Source organism: Mustelus asterias, unplaced genomic scaffold, assembly GCF_964213995.1.
Source record: "Mustelus asterias unplaced genomic scaffold, sMusAst1.hap1.1 HAP1_SCAFFOLD_680, whole genome shotgun sequence".
Taxonomy (NCBI): domain Eukaryota; kingdom Metazoa; phylum Chordata; class Chondrichthyes; order Carcharhiniformes; family Triakidae; genus Mustelus; species Mustelus asterias.
In genome coordinates this window covers 36503-58015 of record NW_027590629.1, presented here as the reverse complement: position 1 = coordinate 58015, position 21513 = coordinate 36503, and the positions used below count along the sequence as shown (strand labels likewise).

Genomic DNA, 21513 nt, shown 5'->3' with positions numbered 1-21513 from the left:
ATAATTTTTTCCAACATCTTGCCGACAACAGAAGTGAGACTCACCGGTCTATAATTCCCGGGGAAGTCTCTGTTCCCCTTCTTAAACAATGGGACAACATTCGCTAACCTCCAATCTTCTGGTACTATACCAGAGGCCAACGACGACCTGAAGATCAGAGCCAGAGGCTCTGCAATCACTTCTCTTGCCTCCCAGAGAATCCTTGGATAAATCCCATCCGGACCAGGGGATTTATCTATTTTCAGACCCTCCAGAATATCCTGCACATCCTCCTTATCAACTGTAATACTGTCTATTCTACTCCCTTGCAACCCAGTGTCCTCCTCAGCTATATTCATGTCCCCTTGCGTGAACACCGAAGAGAAATATTGGTTCAATGCTTCACCAATCTCCTCCGGTTCCACACATAACTTCCCTCTGCCATCTATAACTGGCCCTAAACTTGCCCTAACCAACCTTCTGTTCTTGACATACCTATAGAACGCCTTAGGATTCTCTTTAACCCTATCCGCCAAAGTCTTCTCATGTCCCCTTTTAGCCCTTCTAAGCTCGCTCTTCAACTCCCTCTTAGCCAATCTAAAGCTTTCTAGTGCACTACCCGAGTGCTCACGTCTCATCCGAACATAAGCCTCCTTTTTCTTTTTAACCAACAAAGAAACTTTTTTGGTGCACCACGGTTCCCTAGCCCTACCAATTCCTCCTTGCCTGACAGGGACATACCTATCACAGACTCGCAGTAGCTGCTCCTTGAAAAAACTCCACATGTCGGACGTTCCCAGTCCCTGTAATCTCCTAGTCCAACCTATGTTTCCTAATTCTCTCCTAATAGCCTCATAATTACCCTTCCCCCAGCTAAAACCACTGGCCCGAGGTTCATGCCTATCCCTTTCCATCACTAAGGTGAACGTAACCGAATTGTGGTCAGAACTGTCTTCGAGATTGGGGCAGTTTGACAAATATAAGGAGAAACATTGTATTGGGTGAGATTTTATTCTCATCTCCAAACCCAAATTTTACAGTGATAGCAATCCACACTGTAAATAGAATCACTCTGTTCATCCCCCACATTTAGTTACAGAAATCGATAACAAATCTTCCGATAAATTATGTTTCATTATTGTAATGTGACAGAGACCCGGAATTGTTGCAACACAGACTGACGGTCTCTTTATTTTCCGAAAATGTTATTTCATCATTTTTAGATTTGTGTTCTTGTTAGGGGCGTGGTCATAAAAGCAGCATATTTGCAATGAAATTATTTTTTAAAATAAAGAGATGAGCTGCAATATCACCATTAGAAATAATGGAGACAATACAATGAATATATTCAGCCGCACAAATATCCCGACACAGATAAAATGCCAATTTCACTATTAACCTATTGTCAATCTGGAAGTCCATTCTGTTGAGGTGTGGAAGGTGGGACCTGGATCCAGTCGCCGCCTCCAGCAGGGAATCAACAGGCGGCGCCTGGAAAGCCACCCCCTTCTGCCGGGTATTTAAATGCCGTTCACTGGGACCGGAATCCAACAGTCCGGGAGGTGGTTTGTTCACTGAGTTCCTGACACAACCATTTCCCCCAAATCACCAGAAGGATGAGTTCGGTGATTTCTCTCAGTTTGTTGCTGACTTTCTTATCCGGTGAGTAGTTTTTTTATTGTCCAAGTCTCTCGCTCTCACTGTTTCAGCGTTAGTTTATCTCTGAAATGTCACCAATCATCTCAGAGTCAGCAATCATTTCACCAGAATTAATCGTCGGGGTTTTTGATATGTGTTTACAGGTGTCCAGTCGGAGATTGTGTTGACTCAGCCAGAGGCAGAGACTGGGCATCCCGGATACTCCCTGAGACTGACCTGTAAAACCAACGGCTTCAAGCTTGGCAGCGCGTACATGCACTGGGTCCGACAGGTTCCCGGACAGGGGCTGGAGTGGTTGGTTTACTACTATAGTTCATCAAGCAACAACTACGCCCCAGCAATTAAGAATCGATTTACTGCGTCCAAAGACACTTCAAACAATATCTTCGTTTTGGACATGACGAACCTGAAGACTGAAGACACCGCCATCTATTACTGTGCATTGGACGTATACAGCAGTATACCTGGGACCGCACAGCAGTTACTGTCAATACAAAAATCCCTCAGCACTAATTGGCCCAGGCTGGGTCAGTGCTCTGTTTTACAATCCAAAAATATTTGCAGTGCTGTATTATTTATGTCCAACTCTGCACAAGTAGCGAGAATTAGGATGGAAAATTTATGAAAACTATTCAATTATCAGCTGGCGTTTTCAATAAAATGTCCATTTGATGCTTTGTGATATATAAAACTTTCGGGTCAATTATGAAGAGCGAACGGTCTCCACAAATACAATAATAATTTCATGGAAATTAATTGACTTTGCTTTTCCTCTGGTTTGTGAATATTTAAAATAATGGTGGCTTTTCTGTCTATTTTTTTTTGCAGGGACGGTTATTGTATGACCCAGCCAAGGGAATGTGACACTGTGACTACTTTGACGACTGGGGACAAGGGACCATGGTGACGGTGACTGCAGGTAAGAATCAGATAATTATTTAGTTCCTGTTTTACTTGAGCTTTTGTTTTATTTTTTTATCGATTTTATTAATTTATTCGTTCATTGAAATGTGGTTTGGTGGATTCTGTGCTGAAAATCTTTACAATGTTTCATATGATTCTGCATAAAATGGGGATGAGAGAATTCTACTGTTAATTGACAAACGGTGATGCTGAGTGATTCGGTCTCTTGTTGTTGTGATTTTGTGTTTATCTGCTGAGGACATTGTGTGGCTGGGTTACTTTGCATGCCTACCTTTTGTTAAACAGTTCGGTGTTTCTGCAATGTTTAATCTCGGTGATCTTCTGGCTGGGAGTTGCACCATCTACTGCACAAGTATTTGAAATCTAACCCAATATCTACAAAACGTGCTAATGTTTCTGCTTTAATGTTTTGAACATGTTCCACTAAATCACAGTCTGGTTTTGTTATGTCATTGTTGTGCTCATTTTAATTATTAGTTACTTTGGTGATGGGCGGATTGGCTGGATTTTAAATTGAGATTTTCTGCCAATGTGAAATTTGATTCTGTTGAAACTGTTTGTAGAATTGAACTGCTTCTGCATGAACCGGGGTTCAGTCCCTCAGTGGTGCGTTTTTTTGGTGAGGAGGTTGTCTGTCTGGGTGACTTTGAACAAGTAAAATTTGTGAAATGGTTTGACAATTCTGCATTGTTTACACTCGGTGACACTGAGTTGCTACACGCTTTGTGATTGAATACAAACATTCTGCGAGTTTTAAACTACTTGTCACATGACTGTCCAAAGATGTGCGGGTTAGGTTGATTGGCCATGCTAAAATTGCCCTTAGCGTCCTGGGATGTGTAGGTTAGAGGGATTAGTGGGTAAATATGTAAGGATATGGGGATAGGGCCTGGGTGGGATTGTGGTCGGTGCAGACTCGATGGGCCGAATGGCCTCTTTCTGTGCTGTAGGGTTTCTAAGATTTCTAAGATTCTAAGATGACTGCTGACAGAAATTAGCCAGGTTTTATTGCATTTGTATTCTTTAAAATCGTAAGTGATTTAAGCAGATGAGCAGGTTAAACTAAATCACGGTTTACGCCATTTGTCCAGAACATAGTTTGCCACTGCTTCCACAATTTGCGTTACCTGAAATGTTTAATCTCAGTGGCATCTGATGGCGGCAGCTTCTACCATCCAAATGTTTAAATATGTTTGAAATCTGTTTGAAATATGATCCAATATGAATAGAATGTGGTAAAGTTTCAATATTAATTTTTTGGACAAATGTTATTGCTCTTATTCCAGATATCTGTTTAGTTTAGTAATTCATACATTTGGTGACGAGCTGGTTTGCTGGATTCGATATTGAGATTTTATTGCAATGATATTTTTGATTTTGTTGAATGGAAATTGAGCTGCGTCTCCGTGAAATAGATTCATTCCCTCATTGATGCGTTTTGGTGTGTTTTCTTTTGAGGAGGTTCTGTGGTTGCGTCACTATGAATGTTCAAAATATGTGAAATGGTTTGGTGTTTCGGCATTGTTTCTGTATTGTTTAAACTCGGTGGCACTGAGCGGTTACACGTTTTCTGGTTGAATGCAAACAATCTATGAGTTTGAGAATTCTTCAAGGGAGAAAACAAGCAGGTTGTGGAAGAAATAAAATAAAGATATCACAGCATTTTTAGAAATTTTAACTAACGTTTACAAATTAAAGTAAATCATGACATACAATGTTCAATCGGACACTAAGTCGTTGCTGCAATCACAAACTTCTCATTAACAAGTTTGATAGTAAAATTAATATAAATCAAGCAATTATTAATCGGTAATATAACTCCATATTCACCAAAGATTATTTCACATTAGTATTTCGCATTATTTGGATTTAATAGTTCTGCTGGGCTTTGCACACAATTAACATGGCCAGAAAAGTTTCTAGGCTGGAAATATTTTGTGATAATTCTAGAAACTATTTCAATGATAACATACTGTTTCCACAGCAGTGTTCAGTGTAACAAGATACTTTGCATTAATCGTTATCTCCCTGATTAAGTTCGCAATCACTTGAATATGGGTTTTGGAGAACAACACACTGCTATTTCGCAATTTATATATCCGATTATTAGATTCTTTCTGTGCAGGCGCAACCACATATTCCTTCCAAGTAATTTGTGATTGGATACCGAAATAATTAGTCACGAATCTCATTTAAAAATTTGTGAAATTGTTTAGAGTTTCTCAATTGTTTCTGTATTGTTTAAACGCAGTGATACTGAGCAGTTACCCTTTTTCTGGCTAAATAAATAAACAAACTACGTTTGTAAATTCTTGTAAGAAAAAAGCAAACATGTTTCGGAAAAATAAAATAAATATATGTTAAAGCATTTTATTAATGTTAACTGATGCTTGCATATTAAAGTAAATATGGATTACAATTCTTACTGTGTCACTGTATCTCTGTTAGGGACATTACACTACCCTGAATCTGTTATATTTGATGTGCTCATTTTCCGAAAAGATACATTTTTTGCCCAGTTTTCGAGATTTGCGACAGTCAGGGAGAGAATATTAAAAGTCGAAGGGAGTTTTGAAATGAATATTAGCTTAATTTAAAATAAGTTATTGATTTTTTGTTGTTGTAATTTGACCATTGATAAATTAGAATCAAATAGCTTGAATAAATGTGACAGAGTGAACACATGTTTTCTGACAGGTAAATTCGCTAACATCAAGTAATTGTTCATATAATTGTATTTGAATTGTAGTAAAGTGTCAACAGAAACTGGCTAAAGATTGACAAGTAAATGCTTGAAATTACAAAAGATTATTTTTATAAAAGTATTATAATGATATTATAAATATTGTAAAAATAATTTTTGCGCTGCACTTAACAATAACACCTTGTCTCCCATTACTGCTGAACACAGAATAGAATTATGGGATGAATCAGTGACAGAATAGAAGAATTATTTCTCTCTGAACCTTATGTTTAATTATTACTAAATATTATACTGAAGAAAAGGTCTGGACTTATTTTGTGCATCATGTTTCAGTGTTGCAGAGGATTTGAATCAATTGCCCTCATTGTGTTTTTCACTGTTTAATTCAGATCTTCGAAAATTAAACAATATGTTCAGTAATTAAATTATATGGATGGTCCACATTATTAAATCTAGGAAGCAGTTTCACTTATCTCAAACTGCCAGGCCGTTACAGTATATACAAATTGAGAAGCATGCATTCTTAACACGTTTGTAGGTTATAATAAGGCATTTGGAGTAAAAATGGAAATGAGAAACATTACAATGTGATTCGATTTAAGCAAATGAATTACAGATGTCTGAATCTTTCCATTCAGTCATTTGAAGTTTATTGTTTAAGATTTAATTGGAAACTAATTACTGAACAATGTTCGAGGCAAAGGCAAGTTCTCAGTGATTGAAAACTGATTATATTGCAGAGCACAAATCAGCTGACAAGAGACCTAACTGGCAATTAACAATAACTTAAAATATAATATTGGTGCTAATTAATTCAAAACAAACGACCCTGAATTGTGCACTGACGTGCAAAATATCATCCGTTTTAGAGAATATTTAATTATATCGGAAGTGAATTCAGAAACAAAACATTTCTTTAATCAGCTATGCTTAGCTCGATAAAGTGTTTTGCCTCGAATGTATTGCTGATTACATTCAATTAAGAAATTAGATCAAATCAGGTAATGATTTTCAATGTAAATGTTTCTTGGTTTGTTTAATTCTTACTGTATCACTGTATCTCTGTCAGGGACATTGAATTGTTACTGTGTCACTGTATCTCTGTTAGGGACATTGAACTGTCCTGAATCTGTTATTTTTGATTGATTATTTTCAGCGAATTTACATTTTAACATAGTTTTCGAGAAGTGAGACAGAGGAAAAATTAAAAGGCGAAAGGAGTTTTGAAATGAATATCAGTTTAATTTAAAATAGGTTTTTGTCTGTTGTTGTAAGTTGACCGTTGATCAATTAGAATCAAACAGTTTGAATGAAATTGGCAGAGTGAACAGATCTATCTGCTGTGCACTCGATTGTTGCACCATTTGTGTCTGTTCTGTTTCTGTGCGCGTGGTCACCGTGTTTGAGACCAGGGATCTGCCTGACTGGTTGTAAATCTTCTGGTTCCTTCTCCTGTATTTCAGGGAGTGAAATTTGATTTATTTTTTCAATAAACTTGTACCTGTGAGAAATGTGACAAGCTGATTTAATGTTTGACTCGGCGTCTCAGAAATGAGATCCCTAAAGCACAATGTGACCGCCAGAAACAGCAGAAACTTCAGACAGACTGTAGAAAGAGATTTGGTTGACTTTTAACCAGTGATGTACCGGCCTTGGGATGTTCGATGAGCAAATGGAAAGGGAGATTTACTATATTGTACTCCGTACTATAACAGCCCCTGACCTGCTTAGTATGACAGTTGGAGGGTTCAATTCGTTTGCATCTTAGTTTTAATCTTCTGAAAGCATTTTAGAGCCATTTGCTCGGCAAGAATTTTTAATTTCCCCTAATTGCTCCTTGAGAAAGTGTTGACATGAAAAACTGCAGTCCATGCCCTGCAGACATCCGCCGTGTTGTTAGGCAGAAAGTTCCAGGATTTTGATCCAACAACTGTGACGGAACTGAGATATTGTTTCAAGTCAGGATGGCGTGTGCCTTGGAGGGGAGCTTGCAGGTGGTCGTGTTTATATGTGGCTGGCTGCTGCCCTTGTCCTGCTAGGATGTAAAGGCAGCGGGTTTGGACAGTGTTTTCTGTGGCGTCTTGGTGAGTTGTTGCAGTGCATCTTGCATATAATGCACACTATTGTCACTGCTTGTTAGTGAAGGGGAGAGTGAAAGGAATGAATGATGGGGCGGGTAATCTTGTGCGTCGCTTTGTCGTGGATTATTTCAAATTTCTAGAGTTTTTACAAGTTTCGCTCTTTGAGGCAATTGGAAATTATTCAATTAGAATTGACTTGTGAAAGATTTAAATGTTTTTCCAACCCTTGGCCCGTGGTCCGTATTGTGTTCACTTGTCACTCCCACTTACTGCGAGAGTGATTGAGGCTGAGAGTGGAATGTGAGGGTAAGGCTGACTTTTGAGACCGATTCAGCCAGATAGAGACGTACACATATCACACACTCTCACACACATAAATACACACATGCACACTCTCATATTCTCTCACATATGCAAACACACATACATACTCACACTTACTATCTCTCTCACACGATCTCTCTCACACACCCACACACATTCTCTCTCTCACACCCATTACACATACCGTCTCTCACACACGAATATATAGATACTCTTGCTCTCTCAATCAATCTCTCACACCCCCATTCACGGAAGCACTCACACACCCACACATTCTCTCTTACACACAGACACACACTCTCACATAAGCAGTCTCACACTCTCTTTCCAGCACACTCACATGCACTCTGTCACACATACTCTGTCACACGCTCAAGCTGTCTCATATTTATTCACACATGCACTCTCACAATTCCTCTTGCATCTCTCTCTCTCTCTCTCTCTCATACACACACATAATTATTTCTCTCTTTCACACACTATCTCACACATGTACATTCTTGCTCTCACACACTGGCTCTCTCACAAACCCTCTCACACACACACACACACATGTACACACTCTAACACACACTCTTACACACAGACAGTGTGTAAGAGGAATTTTCTGAAGGTGATTCCCCTGGGGTGCTCTGTAGTTGTTGAACCTCACTCAACCAATACATAGAGTGCGAATGACAGTCTCTAGTTAAAGAACGAAAAGAAATTTATTTGCTAATGCATGCTTCAGGGGAGAGACACAGTCAATGAGAATTGACTGTCATTTTTGACCTAATATTGCAAGGTAAAATTATTATATTATTCTGAACATCTCAATGCCCTGCCTAGTCTCATCATCAGACAGGAGGGCCAAATCACAATATTCAACATTATTACCTTCGCCAATAATGTTCCACCTATCAACAGGAATTGGAGCTTATCAGCTTATTGCCCATGTAGGTTCCTTCCCCTTTACCTAGGAAACCCAACCCACATCATCACCAGTAACCAAGGCCATAACTAACATCTGTGATTTTTAATTGGTGAAAGGAGTCACACTTTTGCTAGAACCTTGGCCTCCTTTATCAGCATGAGAGACTGCTCCAGCCTCGCTACCCATGAACAAATTTATTTCCTTAAATAGCAGGCCTACGATTAAGCTTGTTTTCGCATATCCAAAAACAGATAACAGAAGCTGCTTTTCTTCATTCTGTTAAAGGAAGTTGGTCTGCCTACCACTGTTTCCCATCATGCTGCATTCAGAACGAAGTTGGCCAAGGCGCACAATACATATATATTGAAAATACAGTTTAAGCTTATAATACTTGATTAATTAGTGGTTATACAGTTTATAATACCTTTGCAATTTATAATACCTTTGCTTATATTGTTTCAGGCACATTGTGAATTCTCACTATATATAAGGCACCTTAACCTAGTCTATTTATTATGGTAAAACTAAAATGAAGGGCCTCATTCTAAGAATTCTACATTACCCCACCCCCCATCACTCAGTCTCTCACATAAGCACAATCTCACACTCTCGTGCGCATATTCTCTCTCTCTCTCTCACACACACACACACACATGCACTATCTCGCTCACATTTCCTCTTCCATGCATTCTCACTCTGTCTCACACTCATTCACATGCTCTCTCTCTCTCTATCTCTCTCATACGAACACTTGCACACGCATTCGCTCTCACACAGGCACATATTTCTCTCTCTTTAACACTCTCACTCCCTTACACATTATCTCACACATGCACATTCTTGCTCTCAAACACTATCCTTCACAAGCACTCTCTCTCATACACGCACACAATCTCGCACACAGTCTCTCCGTCTCTCACAAGTATACAAAATGTATCTATCTTAAACACTCCATCTATCACAGGCACACGTTCTCTCAACAGTTATCTCACACACACACACTCACGCATCCACTCTGTCTAATTTGCAAGCTTTTTCTCGCTCACACACACTCTCCCCGCCCCTCTACACATGATCATACACACTTTCAAGAACAGAGACACACTCTCACACACATAAAGAATAACTCTTCAAACGCACATTCTCTCTCACGCGCACACATTCTCTATCTCACACACTCTTTCTCTCACCCACACTCTCTCCTCTTGCACACACAGACCACTCTCTCACACGTGCAAAGGCACGCATTTGTTTCACACACTCTCACACGCACAAACCACACACAAAGCCTCTCTCTCTCTCACACACACACACACATGCACACACACACATTGCTCCTATCTCCCACACACATTGCACAAATGTTTCTCACTCACACACAATCCCATGCAGACTCTCACACACTCATTAGCATATTATTTTGCTTTCCAACAGGCACTCCCTCTCACACACTCCCTTTCACATGAACACAACACTCCAGACCACACACATACCCTCCCTCTCACACACACAATCTCTTTCACCGACACCCTGTATCTCATACAGACACACTCCCTTCCACATGAACACACACTCTATCACACACAGACGCAGTGTCTCACACAAACTCCCCACACACACTCTCCCCACCAGTCCACACACACACACACACTTTCAAGAACAGCCACACGCTCACACACATAAAATATAACCCTTCAAACACACATTCTCTCTCACACACACATTCTCGATCTCACACGCTGTTTCTCTCACGCACACACTCTCCTCTTGCACACACAGACCACTGTCTAACATATGTGCAAACAGACTCTATCACACACAGGCACCCTCACACACACATTCACCCTCTCTCTCGCACACAAACACACACCGTCAGATATACACCCAAAAACTCTCTCACACACTTTCCATCGGACATACGTCAGAGTGACTGCCCTTGACATCATAGGATAGAGTCATAGAATCCTACAGTGCAGAAGGAGGCCATTCAGCCTATCGAGTCTGCACCAACAGCAATCCCACCAAAGCCATATCCCCATAACCCCATGCATTTACCCCAGCTAGTCCCCCTGATACTACAGGGCAATTTAGCATGGCCAATCTTCATAACCCTCACATCTTTGGACTGTGAGAGGAAACCGGAGCACCCGGAGGAAATCCGCGCAGACACGGGGTGGAGTTGCAAACTCCACACAGACAGTGACCCAAGTCGGGAATCGAACCCATGTCCCTGCCGTTTTGAGGCAGCAGCGATAACCATTGTGCAACCGCGCCACCCCCGTGGCACTTGAACGAGTGCGGGATCGAGGAGCCCAAGTAAAACTCAAGTGAATAAGAATCAGGGGGAAACTCTTCTCTGTTTGGACTCATATTTAGCACAAAGCAAGATGGTAATGGTTGTTGGAGGTCAAACATTTCAGTTCAGATTTCACTGCAGGAGTTCGGCAGAGGACTGTTCTGGGACAAACAAGCTTCTACTGCTTCATCAATGACATTCCATCCAACATGACGTCGGAAGTAGGGATTTTCATGTGTTACACTGGACAATAGGGAGGGACTTGGCTGAGACTAACGCCGACTGGGTGCCCAATATTGGTGTAAACTTGGTGTTTCATTTCTGTGTGGCCCATCCTGGTTTTGCTGTAAACTTCCCTTCCAGCTCCCTCAGCCTGTCTATTTGTTCACTGACATGGGTTTCTTAAAGAAAGGCAGCGACATTAAAGCAGCTGCCCAGTGATTTACACTGCTGCCTGACTTCACACAGCCCTGTTACTGAAAGCTGATCAATGTGGAGAATCGGGACAAGATCGATGGAGAGGAAGAGGAGGAGGTGGAGGTGCTGGGGCCGAATGGAGCAGTCCCCAGCTCGGCTATGGACAACAGGCAACGGAAAGTTGAGACTGAGGGCAAAATCATCTGGAGAATCATTCTGATAATGGGATCAGAGTAATTGTGAATGATCACTGACCCACTTTTACTGACCCATCCTACTTATTGACTCTCACTGAATCAATTCACTCTCACTGACTGACTCACTCACTTACCCTCATTAATTCCTACTCACTCACCATCACCCACTCACCGGCACCCACCCTCACACACTCACCCGCACTCACCTACCCTCGCTTGCTCACACCCTCACTCACTTACGCTCACTCATTCTTTCGTGCAAACTAACCCCCACTCACCCAACCTCAATTATTCTCACTCGCAATCACTCATCCTCACTCACCCTCGCTCACACTCACTCATTTTCACTATCATTGACCCTCATATCCTCACTCACTCACACACCCTCAGTCAACCTTATCCACACAGCCTAATTCACACTCACTCACTCACACACCCCACTCACCCCCACTCACTCATAAAACTTCAATCATTCACCCTCACTCACTTACCCAACCTCACTCATGCTAGCTGACACTCACTCACATGCACTCATCCTCAATCACCCTCACTCACTCAGCTTCACTCACCCTCACTAACTGTCTCTCACCCTCACTCATTCACCCTGACTCACCCACTCCCACGCACTCACTGGCTTAGCATCATTCAATTAGCCTCACTCAATTATCTTCACTCCCTCAGCTACCCTCACTCACTCACTCACCTTCACTCATCCACCTTTACTCAACCTCACTCACTCACACTCACTCACACTCACACCCACCCTCATCAACCCATCCTCGCTCCCCCTAACTTACTCGCCCTAACTCATTCAACCTAACTCACTCACGCAGACTCATACACATTCACTCACTCTCTCTCATCCTGAAGCGAGGTCTGAAGACGGAGGGATGCCCAACTTCAGGAGCATGCCAATGGAGTGGAGAGAGCTGTAAGGGCTCTGGGCCATGGAAAATGGCAAGGAGCTACTTGAAAATGCAGAGAGCCGGGAAAAGAACAGAGAGATGGGGGAAAGTGCAGAAAGCAATAGGGAAGGGCAGGGAGATGGGGAAAAGAGTAGAGAGTCGGGGGAAAGGGCAGGGAGCTGGGGAAAGGACAGGGAGATGGGGAAAAGGGCAGGGAGCCGGGTAAAGAACGGAAAGCCAGGTGAAAGGGCAGAGAGCCGAGGGAAAGGACAGAGAGCCGGGAGAAAGAGCAGGAGGAAAGGACAGGGAGACGGGGAAAAGGGCACAGAGTCGGGCGGAAGGGTAGACTGTCGGGAGAAAAAGTAGAGAGCCGGGGCAAAGGGCAGAGAGCCGGGGGACAGGGCAACGAACAGCTTGGAAAGGCATATAGACTGAGGGAAGGGCAGCGGTCCAGAAGAATGGGCATAGAGTTGGTTGGAAGGACAGACAGCTGGGAGCAATGACAGAGAGACGGAGGTAAGTGCGGAGAGCCGTGCGAAAGTACAGATAGTCGGGGGGGAGGGGCGGGGAGCACAGAGCGTTGGAAAAGGGCGAGGAACAGGAGGAAAGGACACTGAGTTGGGCGAAGGTGCAGAGGGATGGGGGAAAACATAAAAGCACAGAGAGGGGATGGACGGAAATTGCAGAGAGCCGGGATAAAAGGGTAGAGAGAGAGCATAGAGAGACGGGGCCAAGTGCAAAAGGCCGGAGGAAAGGGCAGAGAATCGGAAGAAAGGACAGAGAGCTGGGGGAAAGCGTAGAGGGGGCAAGAACGTGCAGAGAGACATGAAAGAGCATAGAGAGATGGAGGAAAGCGTTGAAAGCCGGTGGACAGTGCAGGAAGCTGAAGGATCGAACAGAGAGTCGGGAAGAGTCGACAGCTGGTCATTGGGCTGAGGGGAGGGGTTGGAATATGGAGTTAACACCACAATCAGTTCAGCCATGATGTCACTGAATGGAGGAGGAGGCTCGAGGGACCGAATGGTCTACTCCTGCTATTAATGCATGATCCGAAGATTAGAGAATGTTTCAAGCACTTGAATTGGCACTCATTTGAGAGATTTATGGTGATTACATTAGTATTCATCCTAACGGTACTTTTGAAGGAAAGTCATTGTTCTTTGTTTGGGGGGTTTGGAGGTTAGTAGGAGGCGGGGGGTTGGGATGTTTGCTGGTAATGAGGTGGAGAGAGTTGAGGGCATCAGTCAGTTTGAACACCGGCAATTCCCAAAACTGCTAAGAAATGAATGAAGAGACAACTTCCTCATCACAAGGTGCTGTTGATTGAGAAATAAATGGTGGCTGAAAGAATAGAGAAAATCATCTGCTTTTCTCTTTTGATCCAATGCAATTTATGTCATTCAAATAACATCAAAGTGTTTTTTCTCCAGTGTGAAAGAGACGGAGAAAGAGATTTAAGTTTCTACAAGGGAACAGACAGACGATGGTTCCTAAATCAGAGAACTAATCGAATCTCAAATGTGGTGTCTGGTTTATTGGGAAATATTAGGATAGATTCATAATTCTGGTCAAAAGTTTAAATGTCTGATGGCTTAACGAACATAAATAACGGAGTCTAATTTGTTCAATCGGCTATTCTTTCTCAGCGACACCATCTCCACCCATTCTATACAGCCTGGTCTCCTCCTGTCAGCAACACAACACGAACGGCTCTGTCACCTACGGCTGTTTGGCAATGGACTACTCCGCAGAAATCACCAGTCTAACCTGGAAGAAAAATGGGCAGCCGATCACCACTGGGTTTAAGACTTACCCATCAGTGAGAAACACGAAGGAAACCTATACCCTGAGCAGCCAGTTAACCATCACCGAGCCAGAGGGAGAATGCAGCAAAATCAACTGTGAGGTTCGACACAGCGGCTCAGTCAAGAGGATTGAAATGCCATGTAAGTGTTGTGCAGCTTGTGTAAAATAGAAACGCTGCGGTTAACCTGTGTAGGGTCTTGGTTATAACACATTTAAAGAAATGTACATAATCCGGACCCCGGATTGTCCCGGTTAGTGTCTATTGACTGCAAGTGAGTTACTAATGTAAACAGAAGTTTGATTGATCAACATCTTCTGCAGGAAATGACTAATATGTGTTTTCTGAAGGTTCTAAAGATGACATACCTCCAACCGTTATCCTTACCGTGAGTTCCAGTGAAGAAATCACAAGCAGCAAATTTGCAACCATCGTCTGTTCAATCATCGATTTCCAGCCAAAGTCAATGACGGTGAAGTGGCTGAAGAATGGACAACCCATGGATTCAGGAATTGTCACCTCCCCCGTCTGGGAAGTGAACAGGAACTTCTCGGCGAGCAGTCGGCTGACAATCTCCACTGGGGAATGGTTTAGCAAAGCGATCTATACCTGCCAGGTCACTCATCAAGGGCTTACACAGAGTCAGAACATCAGCGGATCTCTGGGTAAGAGATGCAAACCGAGGGAGGAATTGGTCATTGTATGCTCTGATTTTAATCAAAATCAAGAATTATTGAAGTTAGTACATAGCAACGGACAACTTTTAATTTGCTGCCATATGTTTCCTTCTGTGTAAGAGCGGCATTAGAATCGCTCAGCATTCAGGATTTTATTAGAACCGCAGGTAATTTTTCCCTCTACTTTGATGTCATATAGTGAGTGAGGTGGACTCGATATCAGCGTTATTATGTGCTGATAGTATTTGGGGAGACGAAAGGTGTCTGGGAGTGATTGTGGCTTGCCTCACTGACCAGTGTTGGGACCGCAATGGTTTACAATTCACAAAGATGATTTGGAGTTGGGGACCAAGTGTGGTGTGCACAAGTTCGCAGATGACATTAAGATGAGTGGTGGAGCAAAGTGTGCAGAGGACACTGAAAGTCTGCAAAGGGATATAGATAGTTTCAGTGAGTGGGCAAGGGTCTGGCAGATGGAGTACAATGTTGGTAGGAATAAACTTCCTGACACAGTATGTGGATAAGCCTACAAAAGGAGAGGCTGTACTTGATTTGGTATTAGGGAATGAACCTGGGCAGGTGTCAGATCTCTCAGTGGGAGAGCATTTTGGGGATAGTGATCATAAATCTATCTCCTTTACATTAGCATTGGAGAGAGCTAGGATCGGTCAAGCTAGGAAAGTGTTTATTTGGAGTAAGGGCAATTATGAGGCTATTAGGCAGGAAATTAGAGGCATAAATTGGAAGGAGGTTTTCTCAGGGAAATGTACAGAAGAAATGTGGCAAATTTCCAAGGAAAATGTGTCTGGAACTCTGCACAGCAACGTTCCAATGAGACAGGGGAGTTATGGTAGGTTACAGGAACCATGGTGCACGAAAGCTGTAACGAATTTAGTCAAGAAGAAAAGAAAAGCCTACAAAAGGTTCAGGGAGCTGGGTAATGTTAGAAATATAGAAGAGTATACAACCAGTAGGAAGGAACATAAGAGGGAAATTAGAAGAGCCAAAAGGGGTCATGAGAAGGCCTTGGCAGACAGGATAAAGGAAAACCCCAAGGCATTCTATAAGTATGTTAAGAGCAAGAAGATAAGATGTGGAGGAGTAGGACCTATCAAATGTGATGGTGGGAAAGTCTGTACAGAACCGATAGAAATAGCAGAGGTACTCAATGAATACTTTACTTCAGCATTCACAGTGGAAAAGGATCTTGGTAGTCGCAGTGCAGACTTGCAGTGGGCTGAGATGATTGAGCACATGGATATTAGGAAAGAGGATGTGTTGGAGCTTTTGTAAAGCATCAAGTTAGATAGATCGCCAGGACCGGATGGGATGTACCACAGGTTACTGTGGGAGGTGAGGGAAGAGATTGCTGAGCCTCTGGCGATGATCTTTCCGTCATCAATGGAGATGGGAGAGGTTCCGGAGGATTGGAGGATTGCGGATGTGGTTCCGTTATTCTAGAAAGGGAGAAGAGATAGCCCAGGAAATTATAGACCAGTGAGTCTAACCTCAGTGGTTGGTAAGTTGATGGAGAAGATCCTGAGAGGCAGGATTTATGAACATCTGGAGAGGAATAGTATGATCAGAAATAGCCAGCACGGCTTTGTCCAAGGCAGATCATGCCTTACGAGCCTAATTGAATTTTTCGAAGATGTAACTAGACACATAGACGTGGGAAGAGAGGTAGATGTAGTTTATGTGGATTTCAGCAAGGCGTTTGATAAGGTGCCCCATTCAAGGCTTATTGAGAAAGTGAAGGGGCATGGGATACAAGGGGACATTGCCTTGCAGATTCAGAACTGGCTTGCCCACAGAAGGCAAAGAGTGGTTGTAGATGGGTCTTTTTCAGCATGGAGGTCGGTCACCAGTGGAGTGCCCCAGGGATCTGTTCTGGGACCCTTGCTCTTTGTGATTTTTATAAATGACCTGGATGAGGAAGTGGAAGGATGGGTTGGCAAGTTTACTGATGACGCAAAGTTTTGGTGGTGTTGTGGATAGTGTAGAGGGATGTCAGCAGTTCCAACGAGACATCGATAAAATGCAAGACTGGGCAGAGAAGTGGCAGATGGACTTCAACCCAGATCAGTGTGTGGTGGTGCATTTTGGCAGGTCAAATAGGATGAAAGAATATAATATTAAGGGTAAGATGCTTGGCAGTGTGGAAGATCAGAAGGATCTTGGGCTCCGGGTTCACAGGACGCTCAAAGCAGCGTCACAGGTAGAAGCTTTGGTTAAAAATGCGTAAGGAATACTGGCCTTCATCAATAGAGGAAATGAGTTTAGAAATCGGGAGATAATGCTGCAGCTATATAGGACCCTGGTCAGACCCCACCTGGAGTACTGTGTACAGTTCTGGTCGCCTCATTACAGGAAGGTTGCGGAAGCCATAGAAAGCGTGCAGAGGAGATTTACAAGGATGTTATCGGATTAGGTGGCATGCCTTATGAGGATAGTTTGAGAGAGCTAGGTCTTTTCTCCTTGGAGAAGCGAAGGATGAGAGGTGACCTGATAGAGGTGTATAAGATGTTGAGAGGTATTGATAGAGTGGATTCTCAGAGGTTTTTACCCAGGACTGAAATGGTTGCCACAAGAGGTCACAGGTTTTGGGTGCTGGGGAGTAGGTACAGAGGAGATGTTAGGGGTAAGTTTTTCACTCAGAGGATGGTGGGTGCGTGGAATCGGCTGCCGGTAGTGGTGGTGGAGGTGGATTCGATAGGGTCTTTTAAGAGACTTTTGGATAAGTTCATGGAAGTTAGTAAGATAGATGTTTATAGGTAAGCCGAAGAGGTAGGGACATGTTTGGCGCAACTTGTGAACCGAAGGGCCTGTTTGTGCTGTAGCTTTTCTATCTTCTATGTTCTAACAGCAAAATTGACTATTATTGAAGGGCTAAAAATTGCTGCATTTGGCTGTGCAGTCGGATCAGGGTGTCCTTGTGCATGAATCGCAAAACATTGGTTGACAGGTGCAGCAGGTAATTAAGAAGGCAAATTGAATTTTGTCCTTTATGGCTGGAGGGATGGAATTTAGAAACAGGGAGGTTATGGTGCAGCTGTATAAAGTTCAGCTTTATAAAGTGAGGCAACAGCTATAGCATTGTGTACAACGTTAGTATCCTTACTTGAGAAAGGATAAACTGGCATTGCAGGGGGTGCCAAGAGGATTCACTGGGTTGATTCCGGAATTGAGAGTGTTGTCTTCTGAGGAGAAACTGTGTAGACTGGGACTATACTCATTGTAATTCAGAAGAATGAGGGGGGATCTTTTAGAAACATGTAAGATTATGAAGAGAGTAGATAAGATAAGCAGCAGGGAGGTGGTTTCCACTGGTGGGTGAAACTAGAACTCGGGGGCACAGCCTCAAAATAAGGTGGAGGCGGGGGGGCGGGGGGGGGGGGGGGGGACAGATATCGGGTTGAGTTGAGGAAGAACTTCTTCATCCAAAGGGTTGTGAATCTATGGAATTCCCTGCCCAGTTAAGCAGTTGAGGCGACTTTGCTGAATATATCAAAGGCAAAGATAGATAGCTTTTTGAACAGTAAATGAATTAAGGGTTATGATGAGCGGGCGGGTGAGTGGATCTGAGTGCACGAAAAGATGAGCCTGATCTGATTGAATGGCGGAGTAAGCTCGAGGGGCCAGACGGCCGACTGCTGCTCCTCGTTCATATATTCTAATGTTAACATCTTCAAGATAATGTGCTCGAAAGTGCACCCACCCTATTTATCAATCAGAGTTTAGTATTGCCTTTCCGATATCAGGAATGTTATATTTTCACTGGGACTGCTGCAATGCTCATTCATTAGAATAATACCTGGAGTCATCGACTTTACTGTATAGTTTTCGCAGACCAACCTGGCTTTCCATTGAGTATAGACGATTAAAGACGACATCTCGAGGTTGATATCCCGAAGTTTATTTTTTCTACATCAGCGAGTGAAGGCTGAATACTGCTGTTTTGATTCTGAAGATGAAATTCGGTTTGATTTTCATTTCTTTTCACAGATTATCCCTCATGCACCAATTCCAGGATCACTCTCCTGCCTCCGCCCATGGAACAATTCCTACTGGAGGCGACCGTGACCTTAACATGTGTCATTTCTAAAGCTCACGCTGGATTCAACATGTCCTGGAGCCAAGGAAAGAAGCATTTAAAATCAGAGATTGTCGACCAACATTCAGGCAGTGTGGTCAGCAAATTAAACATCTCGACACAAGCCTGGCAGAGTGGGGACGTGTTCGAATGTGTGGCGAGAAATGAGGATCAGCCGATTCCTTTAAGACTATCGATCCACAAGGAAGAAGGTGAGCGGCCAGATTGAAACAATAGATCAGTCATTGTGTATATTTCCAGTGTAAGTGGTTAAGTCAATCTTTGCTATTCGGTGTATTAATCGTCTACTCTGATTGGTAGTTCCAGATAGTAAACACTCTGGGCCTGTAGATAATAAATTCGATGTGAGAATTGAAAAGTAGATGAAGTAACAATAATTAGAAGACAACGCTTAGATGGAGTAAGAAGGGAGGAGGGACGTGATTTTAAGTTTAGCAGCAGAACAGACCAGTTCAGCCGAATGGCCTCTTTCTGTGCTGTAAACTAAAAGTAACTTTCTAGTTCAGACCAAAATGTTCACCAAGAAATTGATTGGAACAACCTCTGCTCTGAACTGAAAAACTGGGCAAATCCCAAAATGAAAAATGGAAACCTTTCAAAGTCAGCATCAAATACACTTTCTAGATCGGGTAGATAACTCAGAAACATCTCCCCTTCGTGGAAGGGTCAAAAACCAGATGACATAGATTTAATTAACGGATGGTAGAGTGAGAGGGCATTTGGGGAGAACCTTTTTTTCACCCAGAGGGTGTTTTGAATGTGGAACTCACTGCCTGAAAGGCTGGTAGGAACAGGAACTGGTAGGAACAGGAACAAGCTGGTAGGAACAGGAACAGGAACAGGAACAGGCTGGTAGGAACAGGAACAGGAACCTTCACAGCATTTAAGAAACATTTAAATGAGTCCCTGAAACACCAATGCATCCAAGGCTATGGAGCAAGTGCTGGATAATGGAATTAAAAGAGATTGGTGTTTCTTGGCCGGCGCAGTCACAATGGATTGAAGGGCCTCGTTTTGTGCTGTAAAACTCTATGACTCGATGACCTGTATCCAGGAGTTCCATTGCTTCCGAAATTGACGCATGTTGTACATTTTCTACAGTTAAAAACCCACAGGAACCTTCCGTCTCTGTCCTCCTGCCCTCGGCAGAAGAAATCTCCTCTCACAGATTCGTCTCCCTCAGCTGCTTAGTGAAAGGTTTCTCCCCCCGAGAGATCTTCGTCAAGTGGACCATCAATGACAAGCCTGGGAACTATCAGAACACCGAGGTGGTAGCGGAGAACGGCAATGGCTCCTTCTTCATGTACAGCCTGTTAACCATTGCAGCGGAGGAGTGGTCCAGTGGCGCTTCTTACTCATGTGTGGTGGGACATGAAGCCATCCCCTTGAAGATCATCAACAGAACGGTTGACAAATCCAGCGGTAAACCCAGTTTTGTGAACATTTCTCTTGCACTGATGGACACCGTTAATTCATGTAAATGAAAATCATAGTTATATTCGAAACTTCAATAAAAATAATAAAACCTTTTCCTCCAATGAAGAAAATACCCAATCGCTTACTTGATTGTTTTCCAGTTTTACTTCTATCAGGTCTCTTTGGTTTGGGTCTCATATTTACAAGTCTTGTAGAATCAGTGCTCCGATATCAGAGACATGCACCCTGGGTTAGAGACAGACTAGAGCATATTCATTACCAAATTATGCAAAATAGCTTCACCAACCTTCCTGCTGCTGAGGTGAAATCCACCGAATTCATATTTCAGATAAACAAATGCAGTATATTTAGATCTTGGTGTTCCTGCTTCTCTCATTATCCATCCCATTAACATTGATGTCAGCTTTAAGTTGCTGCTCTACACCCACTTGGAACTGAAGTGAGGGTCACACACTGACATAGAGCACCAATCCCCCATCAGAGAGAGTGGGGATTGAAACTGTTAACACACTGGATTCCCACTCCTCCAGCAAAGAGAGGGGAGGGGCATTATGTAATCCACAGTAATCCCACTGTCCCAGCAAAGTGAGGGGGTTGTACCCGCACTCCACCTACAATGAGAGTGGAAGCAGCGTTAGGTAAAGCACTGTACCCTCGCTTCGCAACAAAGAGTAGTTCATCCACTGTATCAGCACTCGCCCCAAAAAGAGGGGGAAGGACATTAGTTAATGTACTCTACCCCAATTTCCCAGTGATGAAGAGGGACAGTAGTGAATCCACTGTATCTACAGCTCCTCAGCAGAGAAAACCAAAATGGAAATTGCTCAGTCCATATGAGAGAACGAAACGATGAACTCACAATGCTTCCCATCCCCGAGCTGAAGATATGGAAGAGATTGGGTTTCTATGGCAATTCCTCAGTCACCAAAAGTTCTCCACCTTTCTGGCTGCAAATTCTAAACTTCCAACATGCAAATCATGTTGTGGAATATATATTTATGGAACGTTATTTTCAAAGTTTAAACACCCTGTTCATCGTTTGCTAACATTGATTTCACACAATCCGAATTTAAACTGGTGAC

The 21513-nt window shown here is 42.9% G+C and overlaps 1 gene segment (V, D, J or C); it reads left to right on the top strand.

The window, feature by feature from the left end:
* Positions 1–2506: 2506 nt before the first annotated feature.
* On the top strand, positions 2507–20501 carry LOC144487257 (Ig heavy chain C region-like). The segment is given in 5 exon segments: positions 2507–2557; positions 14046–14345; positions 14554–14868; positions 18886–19185; positions 20096–20501. Coding segments are annotated over 5 exon segments (1317 nt in total).
* Positions 20502–21513: the final 1012 nt, after the last annotated feature.